We start from the raw sequence: 22,641 nt of genomic DNA, 5'->3' as shown, positions 1-22,641 counted from the left end.
ACCAGAATTGAAAATTGTTTTTTTTTTTTGTTCCCATAATGGTGTGCATTGTTTATATTTTTAGATGTCCGACGAATTTATTCTAATTCGTCGAAAACGTTGGATAGACGCTCGAATCGGTCGATGTTTCGAGAAATTTTGATCGACGGAGACGTTAACTCTTATCGTGTACAGGGTAGGCGAAAAAATCGCGGAAGCTTTAGGAATCGACTCGATCGCAGCCTAACCGTGCACGGTTAGAGCGATCCAGACCGAACGAAGGTCTCGTGATTGGCGCTAAGCGTCGAACGCAACCTTACTCGTGCGAATCACATTGACTTACTTTCTTAAAGTGGCACAAACGCCAGGTTTGATCGATCGCTTCGCGCGTTCCTTTAATCGACATTCTTCGCGCGAGATTTATCCGCGAATTTCCCGCTAGTTTTCCACCGACGATCCGCGACAGTGTCTCTCAAACGCGAACCAACATCGTCCAATTGACCACCGCCGCCTCGTTTCATTCGTACTCGAATCGATCGTAGAAGCTAGCCATTCATTTTTCAAAGGACAGAAACTACCCACCGATTTGAAAAATAAATATCCGATTAATTTAAAAAAAGAAAAAAAAACGCGAAAGAAATGATATTTTCGAAAAAGAAACAAGTTTGTTCGAAGGAACTGGTATTTTGTTCCATCGAGGAACATATAAACGGGTATGGAGTCGGATATCGAATCTGTAAGGAAACTATACCAGTAATAATAGTACTAATAACTAATACCAGTAATAACCAATAATAATAATAATACTAGTAACTAATATCAGTAATAACCAATAATAATAATAATTACTAATACCAGTAATAACCAATAATAATAATAATACTAATAACTAATATCCGTAGTAACCTATAATAATAATAATAATATTGTACTCGCAGAAATAATCAGAATACGTGTACACAAAGAAAAAGAAATCGGAATGGAAATTTCTCAAACGTGAAACAGACCACGAGAGTGGTATTGTTTGAGCAGTCGCACGGTCGGTATAAAAATCACGCTAGGTGGCGCCACCATAGCCGATAAGAGGTTGCCCGATCGTCACGCGAGATCTTCCGCGAGTAGGTTCGCATTATTGTTCCGTTTATGGTTATATCGACGTCGATCGCCACGAAACACTGTCATTTGCGCGAGATTGCCAGGAAAATTTAAATCTCGGAGCACCGGGCGGTCCCGGCGAGCACTTTATTAAACACAGAATCCGTGTCAGCCGCGCGACTAACCTAGATATCGGGTGCACCGTGCATTCATAACACACGGACGTGCACGCGCGCCTGTGTGCCTTTAATGGGCGGCGAGGATTTGCCAAATGACAGTCGACCGAATTCCCCCGGTTGTCCGTGGAAATTTATCTAATTACCGTTACCACGGTATCGTCGGTTAATCGAGGAATTTGTCCGAACGTTTTAACTCTTAACCGGTACCGTGATTATTTTGTCACATATACGGTGGTGTTATGTTGTCACATATACAGTACAGTGATTGTTTCGTCACGTGTACAGTACGGTGATTATTTTGTCACATGTACGGAGAATTATATTGTCACATACGCGATGTGGTAAGGTATGTAGGAACTTACATAATTGTTTAAATATTTCGAGATATTAAAAAAAAAAAAAACAATATAATAAATAATTTACAATGTAAAGTTTGTATTGTAATAATACTTTATAATACGAAGTTTGTATTGTAGTACCATTTTACAATATGAAGTTTATATTTACTTATAAATTATCCACCTACAACCATACTTTATAATATAAACTATATACTATGAAGTTCGTAAAATAATATAAACTATATACTATGAAGTTCGTAAAATAATATAAACTATATACTATGAAGTTCGTAAAATAATTACACTATATACTATGAAATTCGTTAAATAATTACACTATATACTATGAAATTCGTTAAATAATTACACTATATACTATAAAGTTCGTTAAATAATTACGCTATAATAATACATCATAAAATAAGGTAATATTCCACTATAACAATTGCATACTTAAAAAGTCTACCTAAAAACAAGTATCTCGTTCGTGTAGACCTCGTGGAACCTCGTTCAAATTTTCACGAAAACCGATCATGGCCGGTCACATCGGTCCGGGAGGGGTGAATGACTCATCGAGAAATCCACACGGCCCTACAAGTGGTCTCCACTTCATAAAGAGATATTGTCCTGAACACAATCCGTCGCTTTATTAAACAGCGAACGGGTTAACGAACGTCTGTCGCGGTTTATAAATTCCTGCCTCGCGATCACCATAAGTCCAGCTCGGTTCTTTGTCGGTTCTTTCTCGAGATAGACTCTCGAAAGTCTGATGTCCGCGTATCGACTTTCCTGTTGTTCGATTAGTCGTCGATTATCGAGTGGTGCTCACAGGATTCTATCGAATACACTTCGTGAGCCGTGGTGTCGCATTGCAGACCTCCCCCAGGCGATACTTATTTATTTTATGGTTTCAATTCCATTGCATACGAACAATACGTGGAAACAAAAATATAAGAAATATATATATACACTTGTACATAATTTTGTAAACTTGTTTTCGACTTCTGGTGATCGTCTGTTTATTTATTTATTTTACAATTTATATATATATTTTTTTTATATTTTTGTTTCCATTATTTGTGTACAGAGGGACTTAAACTGTAAAACAAATAAATAAATAACCAGACAATGAGTGTCTTGTTTTCACTGAGTGTTGAAAAAAAGAGTTTACAAGTTTATAAAATTTTGTAAACTTGTTCTCGACTCTTGGCGGTCGTTGCTCGACCGTGAGATTCGAAAATCCCGCGTCTTGCGCGCTGATTAAAATTTTAATTGATTGCGCACGTGCACGTGGTGGTAGAGATGGCGCTGCCCGTCGGGAACCGGGGCAATTAACTCGGGGAAATTAATTGGGGGGGGGGGAGGGGGGGTCTCGTTGTGTTGGGCGAATATTAAAAGTGTCTCTGCTTCTCAACCGGTCGGTTTTAAACTTCGTGTTTCATCGTGGGAACTCGTGACGATCGAGGAACATCATTGCACTGGAAATTATTAACCCTTTGAGCTCGAAAGGCGACTCTTGATCGCCAATTTAATTTGGTCTACTTTATTCTAGAAATCGGAATATTTATTTATTCAATGGTTATGTATTTTTCTTGGAAATTGGAATATTTATTTATTTACTTGTTATGTACTTTTTCTAAAAATCGGAATATTTATTTATTTACTAGTTACATACTCTTTGGTAAATAAAAATAAAGAAAAATTATACAGAACCGTTGACGTTGGCTAGACTCGCTCTGTTATTAACAATATTTTCACCGAGATACTTGGTGATAATTATTATTGAAATATAAAGCTACTTATATTTACAAATTAATTTTCCCTTCATATTAGTTAATTTCAAAGACACACCTACAGCACCGCTCAAAAGTTTGAGGACACTTGACCGAAACATTATCAATCTTCAAATTCAAAGTACAACACTATTTGATTCAAAAAGAACAACACGGTAGAAAAAAATCATATAACAACTTCTAAGGGACCGTTGTAAAGGGGAGACTTCGATCTTCAAATTCACGGTAATTTTAAACGGGACGAAAATTTCTTAATTGAAGTTTCTAAATTTTGTCTAGAAACCATCGTTACTTTTTCAACCGTATTTTGGTGTAACATGATTTTCAGGAGAATTTCACACAGAAACGTGAAAGTAGAAGATTCGACCTTTAAAACGACCCCATGAACATTACCGTACAATCATTTTCCACGATGTTACAGCAGTTCAAAGATAGACATTCAAACTCTCGATCGGTAATGTATACCATCCGGTGTAAACACAAACTTATTATTATTAATACACATAAATTATTATTTATACACATAAATTCACCGTCTGTAGTTCCAACGTCCATCTTCACAACCTATTACATCAAAGCAACATCCTTAAAAAAAAAAAAAAAAAAATCCCCCTCTACTTTCCTCGAATAAAACAAAATTACCCACCTCGAAAACATTCTATCACAACCTCGTGCAAGAAAAACTAGCTTTCAATCCGTTGCTCGATTTATCTACGCTAAATTCTCAAAAATCGAGCTTATCTGGATTCCTGGTTCGATATCGATACCACTGTTTGTTCGTCGTTCAACCGGTCGTCGAAGCGCCAGTTATCCGAGTCGCGTCGGTTGTACGTACACCAGCTTCGATCGCGAGTCGTTTCCAAGTAAACTCTACCGATCTATGAGGTGACACGTTCGTAGCGCGCGTGCGTCGTCCAAGCGAGCAATTAATTCAAAGAATTCTGGCGGCGGGAGATAAGCCCAGTTGTAGCACGCTGCCTCGATAAACCACGTGCATTGAAATTAAATAATCGCGCCAACACGATGACGCGACGTCGACATGGTAGCAATGATCGTCGTCCGTCAGCCATGGTGGTGCTCGCGCGAGTAGTCGTGGCGCATCGTTCGACGGAGTGAATCGACGACGACCACGTCTCCGCGACGCGTTTTTTCCGTCGACGAGAGGTGACCGTACCTCGTCGATCCGCGAGTGGTCGCGACGATCGCGAACGAAAGTGCAACGGATAGAAAACGAGAAGAAAACACCGCGAACGCGTCTCTCGCGTTGCGCGAGCGTGTGGACGCTAACAGTAATTACAGCAGTGTCCGCGTTACCTTGAAAACGTCGAGGCTGCGCGCGAACGCGTCATCCGCACTCGGTAGTGATACAACTGACAGGTTTCGTTCGAACCGCGAGACGACGAGTGTCGAAACGAACGACGAGAGTAGTTCTTTCGTTTCATGAAGTGGGCCCCCCCTGGATACTGGTAACCGAGAATCGGTGATCGATTTCTTGGAATCTCGTGAAACGGGGGACCGTTTCGAGATTTCGCGAAAGTCGTTCGTAGTGGTTATTGTAAATATCCAGGTATTTCTGGATATATTGGACGGTGACCTTTCCTTTTCGGTGATCTTTCGAACGTAACGCTTAATTTTGCACGATGATCTCTCCGACGATCTTTCGAACGTCCAATTTTGCGCGACTATCTTCCCGAATGATCTTTCGAACGTAGCGTGTAATCGTAGTGTAGATTTATGCGAGAGAACGTGCGATTTTTTTATGGAAAGTAACTGAGGAACGTAGGCGTTGGTGTTTTTTTTTCTTTTTTTTTTTTTTCTCTTGTAGGTTTGTTATCGAATCTACGCGAGAGTGTTGTTATTCGATTGGCGAGGTTCCCCCGAGGAGAATGAGTACAAACACGATACATTTCGGAGCATTTTTGATTTTCGATGGTCGAGAAATTTTGGAAAATGATTTTTGTGGCGGGTGATCGAATGTGGTCCGAATTGGGGCGTGTTTGGACTCGTTTTCATGGGGAGAATATTACCGATTCGACGATCGTACTGCTGCGAGGATGTAACGAAATTTTTTGAATAGTTTTTTTTTTGTATGAAAAGTAACTTTTAGGTTTTTTTTTATGCGTGCACTTGACTGTATTCGACTAGGCTCCTTTCGCGAGTAAGTTAACAATTCTGAGATTTTTTTATTGGAGAAAATTTTGAAAATACTACTCCACGTTGCTGTACACCTAACCTAACTCAGCGACTTTACGGTCAAGTGCAGATAGAACCAAGAAATCTTGGAAATTATTCTTTTCCATGTATAACAACTTTCTAGGAACACCTGTTAGTGCGATCGTTAGATGTTAGTGCAGCAAAACGGATGGAGCATTGTATTAAAAACTATTTCCGTACCTCGCCGTAATAACGCGAATTATTGCGTAATAGAAGATACTCCTGATACAGTATCGTAGATAGACAACTGACTTCGTTTTCATTTTATTTTATCATCTTATCTAACAACTTTGTTATCCGTAACAAGATAAAATATTAATTCGCGGAGATATAAAATATCGTGAATATTTTTTTTTTTAAAGAGAATAAATTAGGTTCCAAGACCTAACCTCGTTTCAAGACAATTTGGAGGGAAAATACGATTCGAACGAGGAAAAAAAATAATTAAATATTACAAGAAATGGGGACAGAGTTAAATCGTAGCGAAGTAGACACGAAAGAATTTTTTTCTTATTTGTCAAATATTACGGTACATGAGTTTGCACCGGATCCGAGGAAATAGCACGAATTTAATTCCTGGAAGACAAATACGACTCACGTAGTCGTGCTAATACATCGTTTCGCTTTTGCGTGCAATACGTGCCTTATAGAGCGGTGTAAATTTTTCCTTTGGGTCTCTAGCGCGACGCAGTAGTTCGGCAATAGAAGAAACAAGAACAGTCGAGTCAGCTCGGATACATGATAACGTATACTGTTACCACGGAATTTTAAAACGGGATTAAGAAACGTTTCCGTTGTTAATCCGTATAAATATTCACCGCGAAGGGACACGGCTATAGATCGTTCATATATATCGTACCATGCAATAGAATTGATAATTTCATTTTCAATTTCTTCGAACTTGGTCAAACATTCTATTTAATTTTTTAATGCGTTGAATTGATAATTTAATTTTCTATTTTCTCGAACTCGGTCGAGAAATCGATTTAATTTTTTAACGTGTAATGCAATTGATAATTTAATTTTCAGTTTCTTCGAACTTGGTCAAACATTCTATTTAATTTTTTAACGTGTAATGCAATTGATAATTTAATTTTCAGTTTCTTCGAACTTGATCAAGAAATCGATTTAATTTTTCAATATCTGATACAATTGATAATTTAATTTTCTTAGTTTCGATTGAAAATCCATCGATTCAAAAGATCGATTTAAATTTTTAATATGCAATACAATTGATAATTTAATTTTCAATTTTCTCGAACACGGTCGAGAAATCGATTCGATTTTTTAATACCTCGATTCGAGTATGCGACAATTAAAAATCAAAGACCTCGAGAGGTACCTGTGCTCTGTGAACGACGCAGAATTAATTTACAAACTGAATTACTTACATCGAGGCATCCTTCGCATAAATATACTCAATTGTGCCATTTTGTCCGTTTTCCTACTTATTTGCTTACGCGGTTGGAACTCACGTAGCATCCTAAGAGCGAGTCAATGCCGGGCCCAAGGCTGACCCACACGACACGAGAGAACCGTTTGCAACAAGAAAGTCATTGCCATGTCGTTTCTCATTCCGAGGGAGTGTGCCCGTGCGTCGTCTCGTAATTTTAATCTCGATTTCGATTTTCGATAACTCGGTACCGGTTCCTTGAGATTACGTTTCTCGGGATCACACGATCGAATTACACGGTGCTGAATTTTTCCCGATACGTACAACCATAATACCAGAAACACCGAAACGAGTAAAGAATATAAATACATGCATATTTTGCCTTATTTTATTTTACTTTTTTTTTTATTACACCGCTCGTAAACTTAGAAATATTTCGAGCATATAATACATGGTACAACTGTAACAAACTGGGAGTTTTGCAATATAATATTATATACTATACAATAATTATACATCGGTGAACAATGAATTATATTATTCAAAAAAAAAAAAAGAAGTAAATTTACATACTGTGGGTTGGTATATTTATTTTGTATAAAGCTCAGAATATTACGAATGGAATCTTGATTGAATTTGATGTTATCGTCCCGTGAAACGTGATTCGAAATAGAAATAAATATAGATTAGTGTATGTGTGAAATGTAAGTCAAAAGAATCATTTTAGTTCAGTGTAGAACACTTTTGGTGACTCTCGAGGGCACAATTTACGAATGTAACAAGCACGCAATTCCTCGAAACGAGTGTTGATAAATAGAGACACGCTACGAAGGATTTGTAACAATAACAAATTAGTTTGACAGAGATTGGTTCAAAGTACGAGGAAGGACGCGAACCATGGGCCACAGATATCCTTAAGAACTCGTTCGCGGAAGGAGCAAGGCCAGTCGGTGCAAGAACGTCCCCGAATCCGGTTTTCTTTGTCCTCGGCCAGGATTTCGAGCAGAACTCAATCTCCTGATACACTGATAACGTTTCACTTTCTGGGTTAACTTGGTAACCGGGTAAGACAAGTTACCTCGTCGCTCGAAATTGTTTCCACGGTGAACAAGACTTTCGCACAACATTATATAACTCGAGAACAAACAGTCGCGAACGCTTGACAAAATTTCTGCGTATTCTTGAATCGTGCACAAATACGTACACAAGATTTGAAATTCATAGTTCCAGTACCTTCGTCCGCATTAATAGACAAAGAAAATCCAAACGGTGTAAGTACGTTCTTCTTTGCAATAATGGACCTGGAAAGTTACAATATTATACAACCATGGAGAAACAATCGTGAGAACTCGAAAAAATTTGTACACGTACGTGAAGTATGTACAAGTGTTTACACAAAATTTGAAATCAATAGTTGCAATACTTTCTTCGATATTAAATAATTAAAAAAAGGCTAAATAGTACAGAAACTTTTTCTGTATCGATAAACCTAGAAAGTTGAAGTATTGTATAACTCCGGGATAAACAATCGTTAGTACTTGAAAAAATTTGTACGTGTACTTAGATTGTGCACGAATACGTGTAAGAAATTTGAATACGACAGGTTTAATACTTGTTTCTACATTAATAGGTAAAAAGAATCTTCCGCTTGCACGCTCGGCGAGAGAAACTACCAAAAGAAATGTCGAGTTCGAAAGTAAATATTTAGAAGTGTACCGTGTTGCGTCATAAATATTCCAAAGAGTTGAAACATGTTCATTGGCCTCATAAAGTGTAACCAACGCGTTGCAAGACTTTGGTGTTACGTCTTGATCGATTTCGAGCTGCCAACCTGTACAGCAGTGACAACCGAACCGTTGTGCGAAATCGATTCGTAGGAACGGGTTTGCGAACCAGTCGTGTCATCCTTGTGCAAAAAAACAACCGATCTGACAAATCACTCGGAAGACAACGTCGTACTCGAAGTTGGTCGTCTAATTCGCTCGAGATTCGCGACTGGTTTATTAATTCGATATATCGATCAGGATGTCGTTTCTTGGGTAAGGGGGAGGGAGGAGATATGACAAATTGCGACCTTCGAAAATCGAGCCGTCGTGAGGTTTTGTAATCGAGTCAGCGTTGCTAAAGAACCAGAATGAAGTCATCGTTTGTGAAACATTAAGGGATACAAGTGAATGTACTGAATTGACGTAGGAGCACCGAGTCGCGTTTGCGCGCGCCAGTAGTTACCAATTCTCGCTAATTATGTCATGCGTTAATTTCCGCTTTCAAATGACATTTTTTTAACACTCGAAGCGGAGCCTGATCATCCCCATTGTCGTTTACATTTTTTTTCCAGCGCCGGTGAGACACCCGAGGGGGATCAAAAATAGCATAAATTGGGAACGAAACATTTTCATACTTGTTGTTTCTTCGCGAGAATGTTATCGACGAATTGGCGAGATTTTCCCGAGTAAAATGAGTACAAACACGACCATATTCGGACGATCTTTAGTTACGCGCCATCGATGATTTTTTGAAAATGATCGAATGACGTGTACACTAAAGTAGTCCGAACGGGGTCGTGTTTGGGCTCATTTTCATTGGGAGAACCTCGCCAATCTGTTCGTAATACTATCGTAGAGATATATAACGTGAAAAATGTAAATAATTGTTTATACTTTTATATATACGTATATCAATTTTCTATTTTCTGTTCTAGTTGTCATAGTTTTGTCACTTGAAAGCTGGAAATACTGTATTTTTAACCACCAGAAATTCATCCAGAAATACATACTTCAAGCGATCTAAAAACTCGGACGCTAACTATAGTCGAAATTGTAACGATACAATTATCGTTCGAAAGCATCGAAAGTGGACGTCGTTAAAAATTCAAGTCGAGGGATCGTTAAATTTCCAACAAGCGCGTACGTTGAAGCTGGTGGCACACGAACGTTGAAACAACGTGTGTCGTACACTTTGAGAAAAAATATACATATATATTAACAAACAATCGATTCTTCGAAGCCGGATTACCAAAATACCTCCTTAATCCTGTATTTCTGTTACATATGATTCGTCATTTCCTCGTTCTTAGTCAATGTCAGATAACAGTGATAAAAAATTGTTAATGAACGAAGTACAAAAGAAAAGGTAGTATTATTGTAAAAAATGCTACCTGTACCAATATGGTTTCTTATTTTTAGAACGCACTCACGATTGTCTCTTTGGAAAAATAAAAAAAAAATCGTGTATACGAACGTTATCGTATCGTACGCGTTCGTATTTTAATTTTCTTCGCCAATTAACAAAAAGGATCAATTCTCGTGTGTGGCCAGCCTGAATGTTCAAACGCGACGCATGCTCGCTTTTATTGGCGGGAAACGAACGTTTAACGATTCGTCTCGATCTGTGGCGCAGAATATGAATCGTTGTTTGCGAAATGAATCGTTCGTTCGCCACCGTGTGCTTTCTCTAGTGCAGAACGATCGAATCTGTCGAAATCATCATGCCAGAATCGGAGTGGGAGATCATAGACTACCAACCGAACAATATTCACATCTTTGAGTCGAAGTTACGCGACTACGTTGTCTATTACAAAGTGGCCAATGACTCACCATGTCCCTTGAAGGGCTATCGGCGCAGTTTCTTGCAGAGCATAAGTATCTCAGGTATTTCAGTTTATTTTTCAAAATTAATCGAATCACAGCAGATCTTATATTTCAATTGAAAAATAATTTGGTGGGGGAAAAATATGTTATTTACTATTTTGAAGAATTTTTCTTCGAAAAATGGTACATGCATCACTACCTATTGCATAAAAGTGCATCAAATTACAAATCGACTATAAAAATATATTTTATCGCAATCCATCGCGATTTTACATTAGTAGAATTACGGTTGGACTTATATTTCAATTAAAAAGTAATTTGGTGGAGGAAAAATATGTTATTTACTATTTTGGAAAATTTTTGCTACACATGTTCTCGCAAACAAAGACTTCATATTGAAAACTGCTTACGATGTAGAACTGTAAAATATAATTTCTACATAAAATACAAAAAAATTATTATGTTACGTGTGTCCAAAGTTTAGAAAAGAATTAACACATTTTTACCCCTTCCTAATATCAATATGTATATTGTTCATTCAACGAAAATTAACCAACACGACATCTAAGTATAAACTCAGTACAATCTCAAAGGATTAACCATTCCACAATTCGCGTAGATCGTGTTGGAACGTAAACAATCGTGCTATCCGAGCCCCTAATCAGATAAGATCGAAATGACGATATAAATCGATACTCATCGTGCAGCTCCACTGTACGAATATCGTTTCGAACACCCTGTACATTTACGAATCGTTCTACGTGGAAGATCGTCGTAGAAAATGTCACTCTCGATCGAATACTCGTCTGGTATCGCGATTAGGCGTCTTTTTCTCAGTAACGATCGACGGAAACGTTACATGGTTGGTTTAATTGCAACCAGCGCTTGTTTTCTTATCCTCGGACGACTCGTGTGTATTCTTCTTCACGATTGTTCCACGATCACGAATTTTGTACGTAGATTTCGTCGATTGTCGAGGATTACCCACGTTTTTCCCTGATATATACCATCAAGTCATTGGAAACTATCGAAATAATATTTTCAACGATCGAAACATCGTAAAAAGTAACGCACAAGTGTCAAAGTGAATTTCTCAAGACTGAAAGAATTATAAAATTCGATTCATAATTATATACAAACGTTTGTGCGTTCTGTGTATATTTATTGGTATTTGATGCACAGTGTCGAGAATGGAAAATCAAAATGTATAATTTTCTATTTTTCGAAAGGACACGTTTCGTAGAGTCTTCTCTGTAATTTGTATTTCATTTATCAGTCACAGAACAGTACGGTTCACGTTTCGTTGGAAAGCTTGAAATTGTTTATTCGTATCGACCAACGATGTTAGATTTCCAGCTGCTCCACCCTGCGTGAAACTCGAGTCTTTCGAGCCCGACATCGATCCTTGAAGCGTCACGAAGGTTGCACAAGCTTCGAGACAGTTTGCACGAACTGAATTCTCCCGAAGGTCTGGAGTTAAGCTAAATGAAAATGGCAAGCAACGTGTTCATGAATCATACTAACCTTTCAGCCGCCGCAGAGAAAGTCATCTCTGTTGGGATAGCTTATTTTCAGCCGGGGCGAAGGCAACGTGTTCGTAATTGCGCGTTAACTTGTTCCTTCGTGGAATCGAACGATGAGGGAAAGTCCAAAGGAGTGAGTGTGCTCGACGAAAAAAATTCACGTATGAAAAAGGTTCGAAGCTACGATCGTGAAATTAATGTTGCACAGGGTGCCTGCAAAGGTGATGGTTACGATCGTTCTATAGTGAGACTAGCTATAGTGGGACTAGCTATAGTGAGACTAGCTATAGTGGGATTAGCTATAGTGGGATTAGCTATAGTGGGACTAGCTATACTGGACATTTTATGATCAACTGTATGTAATTAATGTAGAATATATTTTAATCTTGGCCATTTTGTATCATTTTTTTTTGTATTTAACAATTGTGTCCCGAAGAGTCGAGCAACCTATTGTTCTCTTTGGGGATGATAAACGGACTAGATTAAGGTCGGGTCTGGAATGATAGAGGAAGAGGCGTGGTGTCAATGAAGGTTTTTCTCGATATAGATAATGGCTTTCTCAAATTTTGCATACACGAGATTGGATGACTTTCAAAGTGAAAGATGTTTCAAAAACGAAAGATGACTTTCGACTTCTTCGATCGTCGGTGTATTAAGAGGAACGTGGGTACTACGAGTAAATAGAATGTGAACAGTGTTGACTAATTTTTTCATAGTCATGGGTTTTACGAAGGCTGACTATTTGGTTTGGCCAACGACTGGAAATTTCTCCTAGGGCTGATCTTTTTTTTCCTCTACTGGTACTACTGTTAGGACTTAACAAACTGGGTACTTGTTAGTTACACTCTCTGATAGTTAATTTTATATTTCATAAAAAATAAATGATTGTAATTGTAGTAGTTGATGCACTAGTAGAGAACCAGACTTCTAGAATTTTAGAGTTCTGTAAGACTATAGTTATACACTTCTGTAGAAGAGCTAGAGTTCTAGAGCTGTATAGAAGAACGAGATTTCTAGAGTTGTATAGAAGAACTTGAATTCTAGAGTTGTATAGAAGAACTTGAATTCTAGAGTTGTATAGAAGTACTTGAATTCTAGAGCTCTGTAGAAGAACTTGAATTCTAGAGTTGTATAGAAGAATTAGGGTTCTAGAGTTCTAGAGAAGAACAAAGTTCTAGAGTTCAAGAATTCTATAGAGGAACTAGAGTTCTAGAGTTCTAGAGAAGAACTAGTGTTCTATAGTTCTATAGAAGAACTAGTGTTCTATAGTTCTATAGAAAAACTAGTGCTCTATAGTTCTATAGAAGATCAAGTGTTTTATAGTTCTATAGAAGATCAAGTGTTCTATAGTTCTTTACAAGAACTAGTGTTCTATAGTTCTTTACAAGAACTAGTGTTCTATAGTTCTTTACAAGAACTAGTGTTCTATAGTTCTATAGAGGAACTGGTGTTCTATAGTTCTATAGAAGAACTAGTGCTCTATAGTTCTATAGAAGAACTAGAGTTCTAGAGTTCTATAAAACAACTAGAGTTCTAGAGTTCTATAAAACAACTAGAGTTCTAGAGTTCTATAAAACAACTAGAGTTCTAGAGTTCTATAAAACAACTAGAGTTCTAGAGTTCTATAAAACAACTAGAGTTCTAGAGTTCTATAAAACAACTAGAGTTCTAGAGTTCTATAAAACAACTAGAGTTCTAGAGTTCTATAAAACAACTAGAGTTCTACAGTTCTAGAGAAGAACTACTGTTTTATAGTTCTACAGAAGAACTATCAATCTTTACGAGCAACAATGCTTCGCATACAAAAAAAGGGAGAAACTTTACTCGAGAACGCATCCAACGAAAAAATTTCACTTTCTATTTTCAATTCGGTACGAAGAGACGAATCGCGAGCGACGATTATCATTATTCCATTACGAAGAATCCCGCGTTTCAGTGACCTTTCCGCAACGGTACTACACGTCTCACGAAGTTTCCCTTTGTAATGGGTTCGCACAATGGAAAATGTCGAAGAACGGAGACGACCATTTTGTCGTCTAGCCTCTGTTTCACGCGACAAACGCTTCGATCCACAGTCCGCGATCGACGACGACGACGACGACGATGTAATTTCGTTCGCATTCATCAAGGGAATTCAATATCGTTGGATCGATCCATTTCGCTGTTCCTCGCGAGTCACCGGATTAAAATAATTATTACGAGACGCAGAACGTTCGTCCATGTTTCCTTCGATTTCCGAGCACGTGTTCACAATCGAGCGCTCTAAATTGACGACAATTAAACGCACTTGTCTCCGTTTGTTTGTCGACCCGATACCTTTGCAGAGAATTGTAACAATTACGTTTTATCGTCTTTCGCGATTCCAGTGAACTTCGAGTAGGGGTATAGTAATCTTTTCTTTTTATTTTATTTATTCTTTTTATCATTGTTTCAGAGTCGTGCAAACGTGGCGCGGCTCCGTTCGTTGGTTTCGGTGATTTCAATGCTCGTGACGCGTAGGCGATGACGATCTATTGGGATCTGTCATCGTAGGGTCTCGCAATCGAAACTAAATTAAGAATTTTCAATTTAAAAAAAAAACACAAAACTACGTTCAATTTACCGATTACGATCTTTCTACGATTCTCGTGAAAATATCACGCGAAACACGATTATTTCACCCACCTCGTCGAGGATTGATTATTTGTTTCAAAGATGATTCTTAGGAATAACAGTTCGGAGAATAAACACGTCTTATTCTCAGTCTTCTCCGGTATATATTTCTATTCAATTGTTACACCAATATTATCACAACCTTATTTTTTCCCCAAGCTTGCGAAGAAGAATCGTTTAGAAAATAGACATATATTTTCTATCTTTTACATTGATACTAACCAACGATTTTCATAAAATTTCTCACCAGCCTATTGGGAAACTTCATCAAGGGTAATCGTCCGGAAAATTAAAGTTTACTTTTTTCCCGTGTCGGGTAGCATTCATTTGTGCTTAATTAGCCGTAAGACTAACGAGCGCGCGGCCATTACATCGGATGTTTTGAAATCCGCGAATTTTTTCGCGCGATTCGAGCAATTACGAAACTATGAATATCCGCGCTGTCTGTCGAGCTTTCAGTGAAACTGACGTTTGGTTAATTACTTTGCAGATTCCGACAGCGAGAGCAAAGATGGCTCCGCGGCGCAGGAGAAAAAACCCGGACGCGTTTCCCAGCCCATCAACACCATCGCCTACACGGTGAGTAACGATTCGGTTGCAACCGTTGAACGAGAAGATGAGATGCACGCCTCGGGAGAGTGCAGTAGCACGACGAGATTGCACTCGAGCCACCACCGAACAATGATCAATAGCCACGAAGATGATTAGAAGTCAAGGAGAACGAACGCAACCGCTGCGCAAATATCTATTATAAATTCATTCGTCTTCGACGATGCATCCATCGCACAGCCAGATGCATCGGATTTACACTCGAAGCTCGAAACGTTTAAATGCAATTGAATTCAGTCGTTGGTACGGTACAGTTTCTCGATTCGAATTTTATTCAACTTACTTTTCAACCACACGAGTGTGGGCAAATTTAAAGTAATTATTTTGCAAAAAATATATATATATATAATCTATGTGCAGATCTGGAAAATTTTCACAGTAGGTTGATAAAAAATTGAAGTTTCAAGAAAGTCGTTCTTTGTCTCGTACAGTTTCTCGTTTTCAACTTTATTCGGAGTACTTTTTAACGATACGAGTGTAGTCGAATTTAAAATAATTATGTTTCTTTTTCTTTTTTTTTTTTTAAAGAATATTATCTGGACGCACGGTGCATCTAGGAAATTTTGAGACTGTGCAAAGTTAAATCTTCTGGAATAGTTAAAATAAATAATGAATAATAAATATTCTGAGAAAGATACAATTCGAGTACAATTCATGCACGGTGCATCTAGGAAGTTTTAGAACTCGGTTAATGAAAAGTTGAACATTCAATAAAGTCATTTCTCGTAGAATTTCTCAATTTAGACCTTCTTCGTTTTTATCGAGCAGCTCTTTTTAACGATGCAAGTGCGCGGATTTTTAAAATAATTATTTATACTCATTGAAAAAAATCATCCTTGAAACTTGGTGGACGCATCGTGTGCAGCGATCGTTCTCCTTGCAGTGTGCAGCTCGACTGATTGCGAGTCTCGACTTATCTCGCGCGAGATAGATCGAATCGTAGCGTGTATCGAGTACCGAAAGTTTCCAAAGAGATTTATTACGAGACTGAGATGGAAACTGAGACGAGTCTCGCGGAAAAATGACTTCGTTGAGCGAAACAGACGAGTCCATTAGTGTCTTGTTAACAAGTGCAGTGAACGCGCGAGGCTTGCGAGTGTCGGTGACTTATCGCCGATGATTCATCGTTGTCGCAGGGACACTCGATCCAAGAGCGTTTCTTGTCAACCGGCATACAGAAGTACTTGTTTCATCGTTAATTATCAGCTCGTCCGTCGAGAAGATCGAAATCTTTCCTCTTTTGTCCCGAGCTTGGGAAAATAGAAACCACGGTTGAGCACCGCTGCGTCCTTATCGCGTTTATTCATCGTAGAATGTAGCAACGCTCGTGCACGGTGTCATTTTTCGTTCGTTTCGGTATAAATTAATTGAAAAAGGATCGAGAACGCCAGTTCGTACGCGCTTGTAATTTACACGGTAAAATGTTCGTTACAAATTCCAGTAGCGGTGATAGAATTAATCGTATATCATTAAAAATGAAAAAGTTAAATAGTGCAAGGAAAGTATTGCAAAAAGTAACGTTCAAACGACGAAGATTAATAGAGAATCTCTTTAAGGAAATGTACAATTTTCTTGAAATGTAAATAAATGTACGGGATGTTCGGTAGCTGTGATTATTTTACGCGAAAAAATCAATCGAAAATGTGGTATAACAATTTCTCATTGGAGGTTCGGTTTTTGGAAAAATCGAGTTCGAAGATTTTCGGGGCGCACGCTTGTCCAAGTATGATGCAAGTAGAAACAGATAGCGATGCACAGACGCGACGTGCCCTAAAAATCATCAAAATCAATTTCCTCGAAAACGAAGCCTCGTACGAAAAATTTTACTCTACATTTTTCGTTCATTTTCTCTCGTAGAATAACCACACCGCTATTTGAACAAACAATTATTAATATTAAGAAAAAAGGGGTTAAAAATTTGAAACATTTTTCAACCCAAATCAATTCGTTCAAGTTTCGTCCCGATTCGACTCGTGTGCAAACTGGCCGCATAATTTTTACGAATTCCTTTTCGAACGAGTAATCACCCGAGATTTGAATTCTAAAGTAGTATAGAAGAATTAGGGTTCTAGAGTTCTATACAAGAACTAGAGTTCTATAGCTGAACTAGAGTTCTATAGATGAACTAGAGTTCTACAGAAGGATAAAGTTCTACAGTTCTAGAGAAGAACAAAGTTCTAGAGTTCTAGAGAAGAACAAAGTTCCAGAATTCTAGAGAAGAACAAAATTCTAGAGTTCTAGAGAAGAACTTGAATTCTAGAGTTCTAGAGAAAAACAAAGTTCTAGAGTTCTAGAGAAGAACAAAATTCTAGAGTTCTAGAGAAGAACTTGAATTCTAGAGTTGTATAGAAGAATTAAGGTTCTATGAAATTGAAAGTTGAGCACGAGCGTTTCTCGAAGACACGTACACTTACCATGCAACGGGAATTCGGGGAGAATTGTGGGGGTTCGGGGGGGGGGGGGGTGTATACGGGAATGCAAACGCGCATCGTTTGAATTCTGGAGCAACGGAAGACTCCGAAACGCTCGACGCGCCGTGATACACACCGGTGACACACCAGCGATCGACGAGGGAAATCGAATAACACCAATTCGAATTCTATCGGAGGAAATGTCGGTGGAGGGGGAAGGGATCGCGAATCGAGCGTGTTACGTAATGTTTCTTTTCTTAAGGTAGGTGGTAGAGGGGGGGAGCGCCGAAAATTTCATTCGTCGCCCTACTAGGGAACGAATAACCCGTGAAAACGAAGCATTGTTGGGGACCATTTCTGCAACTATTTTCTCGCACCCGGAAAATACGTCTTGTGAATTTTCCCGACGCTTTTGAATCACGTTCGTGGAGAAATTGCTCCGGGTCCGTGGTGCACCGTGGATTTGAGAAGTTTTGCGTCTCATGGGTGGAAAATAGGACATCGATCAACGAGTTATTTATTTTTTGGGAAGGGTGGGGGTTGTCCAGTCTGTACCCCTCTGATTCCAACGAGTTTTTGCAGGATGATAGATCACAGGTCCCTCTAGGTGTATGTAGAATATTAGACGTAGATACGTAGAATTTTCAAAGATACAAATAATTAAAATTTGAAACATCACGTAGTATCTGTACCCCTCCGATTTTAATTTGCTTTTGCAAGATGGTAGAATACAAGCCCCCCTTGGAATGTACAAAATACTAGGTGTAGATACGTAATAATTCAGGAGATATTCAATTTCTAAAACCACAAAGAATTGTGAAAAATAGTACTGCTTTGAAAAAATTGTCTAAAATCGAACTCGCATTGAAAGCAAAAGAAAAAGAATAAAATAAAAGAACTGACATTGAAAGCAAAAGAAAAAATAAATAAAAGAACTCGCATTGAAAGCAAAAGAAAAATAAATAAAAGAACTCGTATTGAAAGCAATAGAAAAGAAAATAAAAGAACTCGTTTTGAAAGCAATAGAAAAGAAAATAAAAGAACTCGCATTGAAAGCAAAAGAAAAAATAAATAAATAAAAGAACTTGCATCGAAAGCGAAAGAAAAAAAGAAAAAAATAAAAGAAATAGAAATGGAGGAAGATCCGGAAAAATGTCATAACTTCGTCTCGTTCGATTCTCATATTATAATACTTGGAACTGCAACCCGCGAGCAGACGAGGCTGCTCGGGCAGTTGGACTTCGCGTTGCGTAACGACACGCTTATGCTTTCTTGAGCGCGCGCATGCACGTCGCTCGCGAACGGACGCTCACTTTCTCGTCGCATACGTAGCACGTATACACGCACCGGTCGCGTAATCGATACGACATTTCGCGGCGAACGGGTTAACGTAAGCGATTTATAAAGGGGTGGCTGCGTGACCATTAACGAGGAAAAAGGGTAAACGCGGACTATTACAAAACCAAACGTCAAAGAACCTCTACGATTGGGAGTGGTACACCTTGAGAGAAAGGAGAAGTTGTCCGTTTATATATATATCGACACCATATATATATACAATTTAATAAATTCATGCAACGACCCCCTTTCCAAGTCCTCGACGAATAAAATATGATACATAGGCGTGTTTCCGAACACAACTGTCGATATTGCGATCCGGATAGAATTCTGGAATAATTTTCAATCGTGCAACTTTCTAAGCCGAGGTAAACGCACCTCGTCGGTTCGCGTTAATAAATATTTTATTCGCGCGACAATTTCGCAATCATCGATTCGACACCCAAAGAGGAACTTTCCGCTCGAAAAGAAGCCTATATTCGAGAATTTTTTCCAACGATACCGAAAGTCCGATGCGAATGTTTCTCGGGTCTATAAAAAATGCATACTTCGAACGATGTTTTCGTTAATTTTCATGGAAAAATGTCAAAGATGAAAAAAGTTGTCTCGGTTAATATTTCGAGTTTCAATTTTAAGAAAATTGAAAAGACCCCTCTGTTTGGAAAGAAATTTTGTTGTTACCTTACGCTCGAAAATTCCGAGAAATTCGATCATTTTCCGTGTCGAGAATCAGAGAAGGTCCACCTGATTGGGGAGAGCCTGTACAGGGTATCCAGCAGCTGTAACATCAAACGCCATGAACCGTAGTAGAAAGTACACCGAGACCATGGAACGCGTTCGCGTTCGGTCTAATGGTGTGTCCCAAGCTCGTGATTCCAGCGGATCTTTCCATTATCCTGTGCAACGGTACTGCAACGACTATGATTGCTCTATAATCCGGGAGTGTCGTACTGTAATCAATGTTGCCCCGGTACCTCGCCGATTAAAGCCGATACCTAGCTTATGCTGTCCGTTTCGGTACCTTACATGTAGTTGATCGATCAATGTCTGTAATCTAACCGTTTCTCTTATCTCCCTCGTCTCCACTCCCACGGGATCCTGGCAATATTTGAACGAAATAAGCAATACCTACCTTAGGATAAAAAAAAACTTGTTTGGTATTCTCTCCTTACCGTACATCCACAGACAAGAGTAATTCTATCGACAGATTATAATCATCCGTGAATACTTATTATTGAATACCTTTAAATAATTTAACAAAACCGAGCTCGTTATTTCTGCACGCTATATTGTTTCCTTTTCCACTACCGTGTTTCTAACCGAAAGATAATAATAATTAAAAGTAATTGACAATAACAATAAGATGATTAACCATCGATTGGTTAATTATTAGCGGTTGATCTTGAACAATTTAACAAAACCGAGCTCGTTTTCGTACGTATATTATTTTTCATTCTTTCTTTACTGTATTTGTTATCCGAGAGTAATTATTATCTGTTAATTGTCATTATTGATGCATTAACGTTATTAAAACACGCGAGTATTTTCAGTTGCGTCTGTATGCAAAATTTCGTCGAAATCGGAGCGTGAAACTCCCCAATGTGCCTTTCAAGCGGGGTAGGTGGAGCGACTTGTAACCGAGCTTCGTAAAAATCTTCATTTCCTGCGAATTCGTCGCGAATCAGGCCGCGTAACCGTGTTAGAAAAAATTGACGAGACTACTCTGACCGAGTCGTTAGGTTCGTTGAGTCTCTCTCTGAGAAAAAGCGAGAAAAGCTCGACGGGAAAGCGGATCGCTTTTAAGCAGCTTCTCTTCGCTGGTGTACCTCGAGAGACAGATCTTCCACTCGAGATATCTTCGAACGAGTCTATAAATTATGTTCGACTTGGTTCGCGAACGGTTTTCACAATTGTCTCTCACGATGATCTTGATCGTGAAAAATTGTGATCTTTTCTGTAAAAAAAAAGAAAAAAGAAAAAAAAAAGCCTCGCGTAAATGTTACACCCGGTTAATTGAACACGTTGCAAAAGGAAGGCTCTAATTAATTCAGGTGAGCCGCGATATCGAAGGCAGATATCGTTGCTCTGAATACTGCTCGGCGCGAAACGTTTGCTTTTGAGCGTGTTTACTGGAACGTGCAAAGACTTCTGCGAATAAATTTCTGTCGAGATGAGTTTATCGATAATTATCACCTACGTTAACCGTATAATGCGGCTCCGTTTTTACGTGTATACAGGGTGTACCGAAAATAGTGGTACAACCGTGCGGAAAGTCATTCTACGTGTAAAAATAAGTTGAAAAAAAAAAAAGAATAAAGTTTTTTCGTTCAAGGCTTTGTGTTCTCGAGGGTCTATATAGGGAGTCTCATAGTTAGATTTTACAAACGAGCGAGTCTTCGAGTCGTACATCGGGTAATATTCGGTAATGTTGAGCAATAGTTGAACAATTTAACTCGATTGTTCTCGTTGATAATGTCTTGTCCGATATTAAGATCTCGGAGCTGATGTAGAGTATAAAAACAATAATTACGCGAGAGGAGGGGAGGAGCTTATGGAAAAAAGAAGAGAGGAGCTTATGGAAAAGAGAGGGGAGGAGCTTATGGAAAAGTGAGAGGAGGAGTTTATGGAAAAGTGAGGGGAGGAGTTCATGGAAAAGAGAGGGGAGGAGTTTATGGAAAGAATAGGGGAGGAGCTTACAGAAAAGAGAGGGGAGGAGCTTACGGAAAAGAGAGGGGAGGAGTTTATGGAAAAGAAAGGGGAGGAGCTTATGGAAAAGAGAGAGGAGAAGTTTATGAAATAAAGGGGGAGTTTATGAAAATGAGGAAAGGGGAGGAGTTTATGGAAAAAAAGGAGGAGTTTATGAAAATGAGGAAAGGGGAGGAGTTTATGAAAAAGAGAGGGGAGAATTTTATAAAAAAAGCGAGAGTTTGTGAAAGAGAGAGGGGAGAGAACACTTATGAAAAAAAGAAGGGGAAGGAGTTAATGAAAAAGGAAATGGGGAGAATTTTATGAAAAAGAGAGGGGGAAGAAGTTTATAAAAAAAAGAGAGGGGGGACATTGAAATGTCACAAAAAGCTATTATCGAATGCATAAGCCGCGAAAACTTGACGGACGACCCTGAATCAGAAGCTTCAAGGGGGGTGAGGGAGAGGCGGGACGAAGGTAACCCAGCTACATAAAAAGAAAAGAGAGAAGAGGAACCGGGACAACGGGAGCTTTCTTGCGCGATCTTTTGTGACGGGATAGCTCTCCCTCTCGACGACCAGCAGGTGTTCTCATTCACTCTGGCCGAGTAATCATTTTTACAAAACGAACGAGAAATATTCCCCGGGGGTATTATAAAGTGAAGCAACAGTAAGTTGAACCATTCGAGAGACAATCGAAGTCTCGAAGAATTTCGAGATGAAATTTATTATCAACGAGATCGACACTAAATTTCGTACACTTATCGTGTATAATTATCTAAAAAAAAAAAACACTTACACACATACCCTGGAACATTATAAAAACATTGAACTATCACT

The 22,641-nt window shown here is 38.6% G+C and overlaps 1 protein-coding gene across 15 annotated transcripts in view; it reads left to right on the top strand.

Annotated features, from left to right (window-relative positions):
• The window catches only part of Mtd (TLD domain-containing protein mustard), a 252,832-nt gene that overhangs the window by 159,553 nt on the left and 70,638 nt on the right, over nt 1–22,641 (top strand). For 13 of the 15 annotated variants that reach the window (XM_076308377.1, XM_076308372.1, XM_076308371.1 and 10 more), the window contains one exon: nt 15,250–15,338. In XM_076308377.1, the coding sequence (XP_076164492.1) occupies nt 15,250–15,338 (89 nt within the window). Of the gene's footprint in view, nt 1–4,499; nt 4,854–10,323; nt 10,645–15,249; nt 15,339–22,641 lie in introns of those variants that run through there. The other 2 variants (XM_076308375.1, XM_076308374.1) reach the window with 2 other exon arrangements.

This window comes from Ptiloglossa arizonensis, chromosome 4, assembly GCF_051014685.1.
Source record: "Ptiloglossa arizonensis isolate GNS036 chromosome 4, iyPtiAriz1_principal, whole genome shotgun sequence".
In the NCBI taxonomy this organism is placed as follows: domain Eukaryota; kingdom Metazoa; phylum Arthropoda; class Insecta; order Hymenoptera; family Colletidae; genus Ptiloglossa; species Ptiloglossa arizonensis.
Note: the sequence above shows the minus strand (reverse complement) of the source record. Positions and strands in the feature narration are given on the sequence as shown.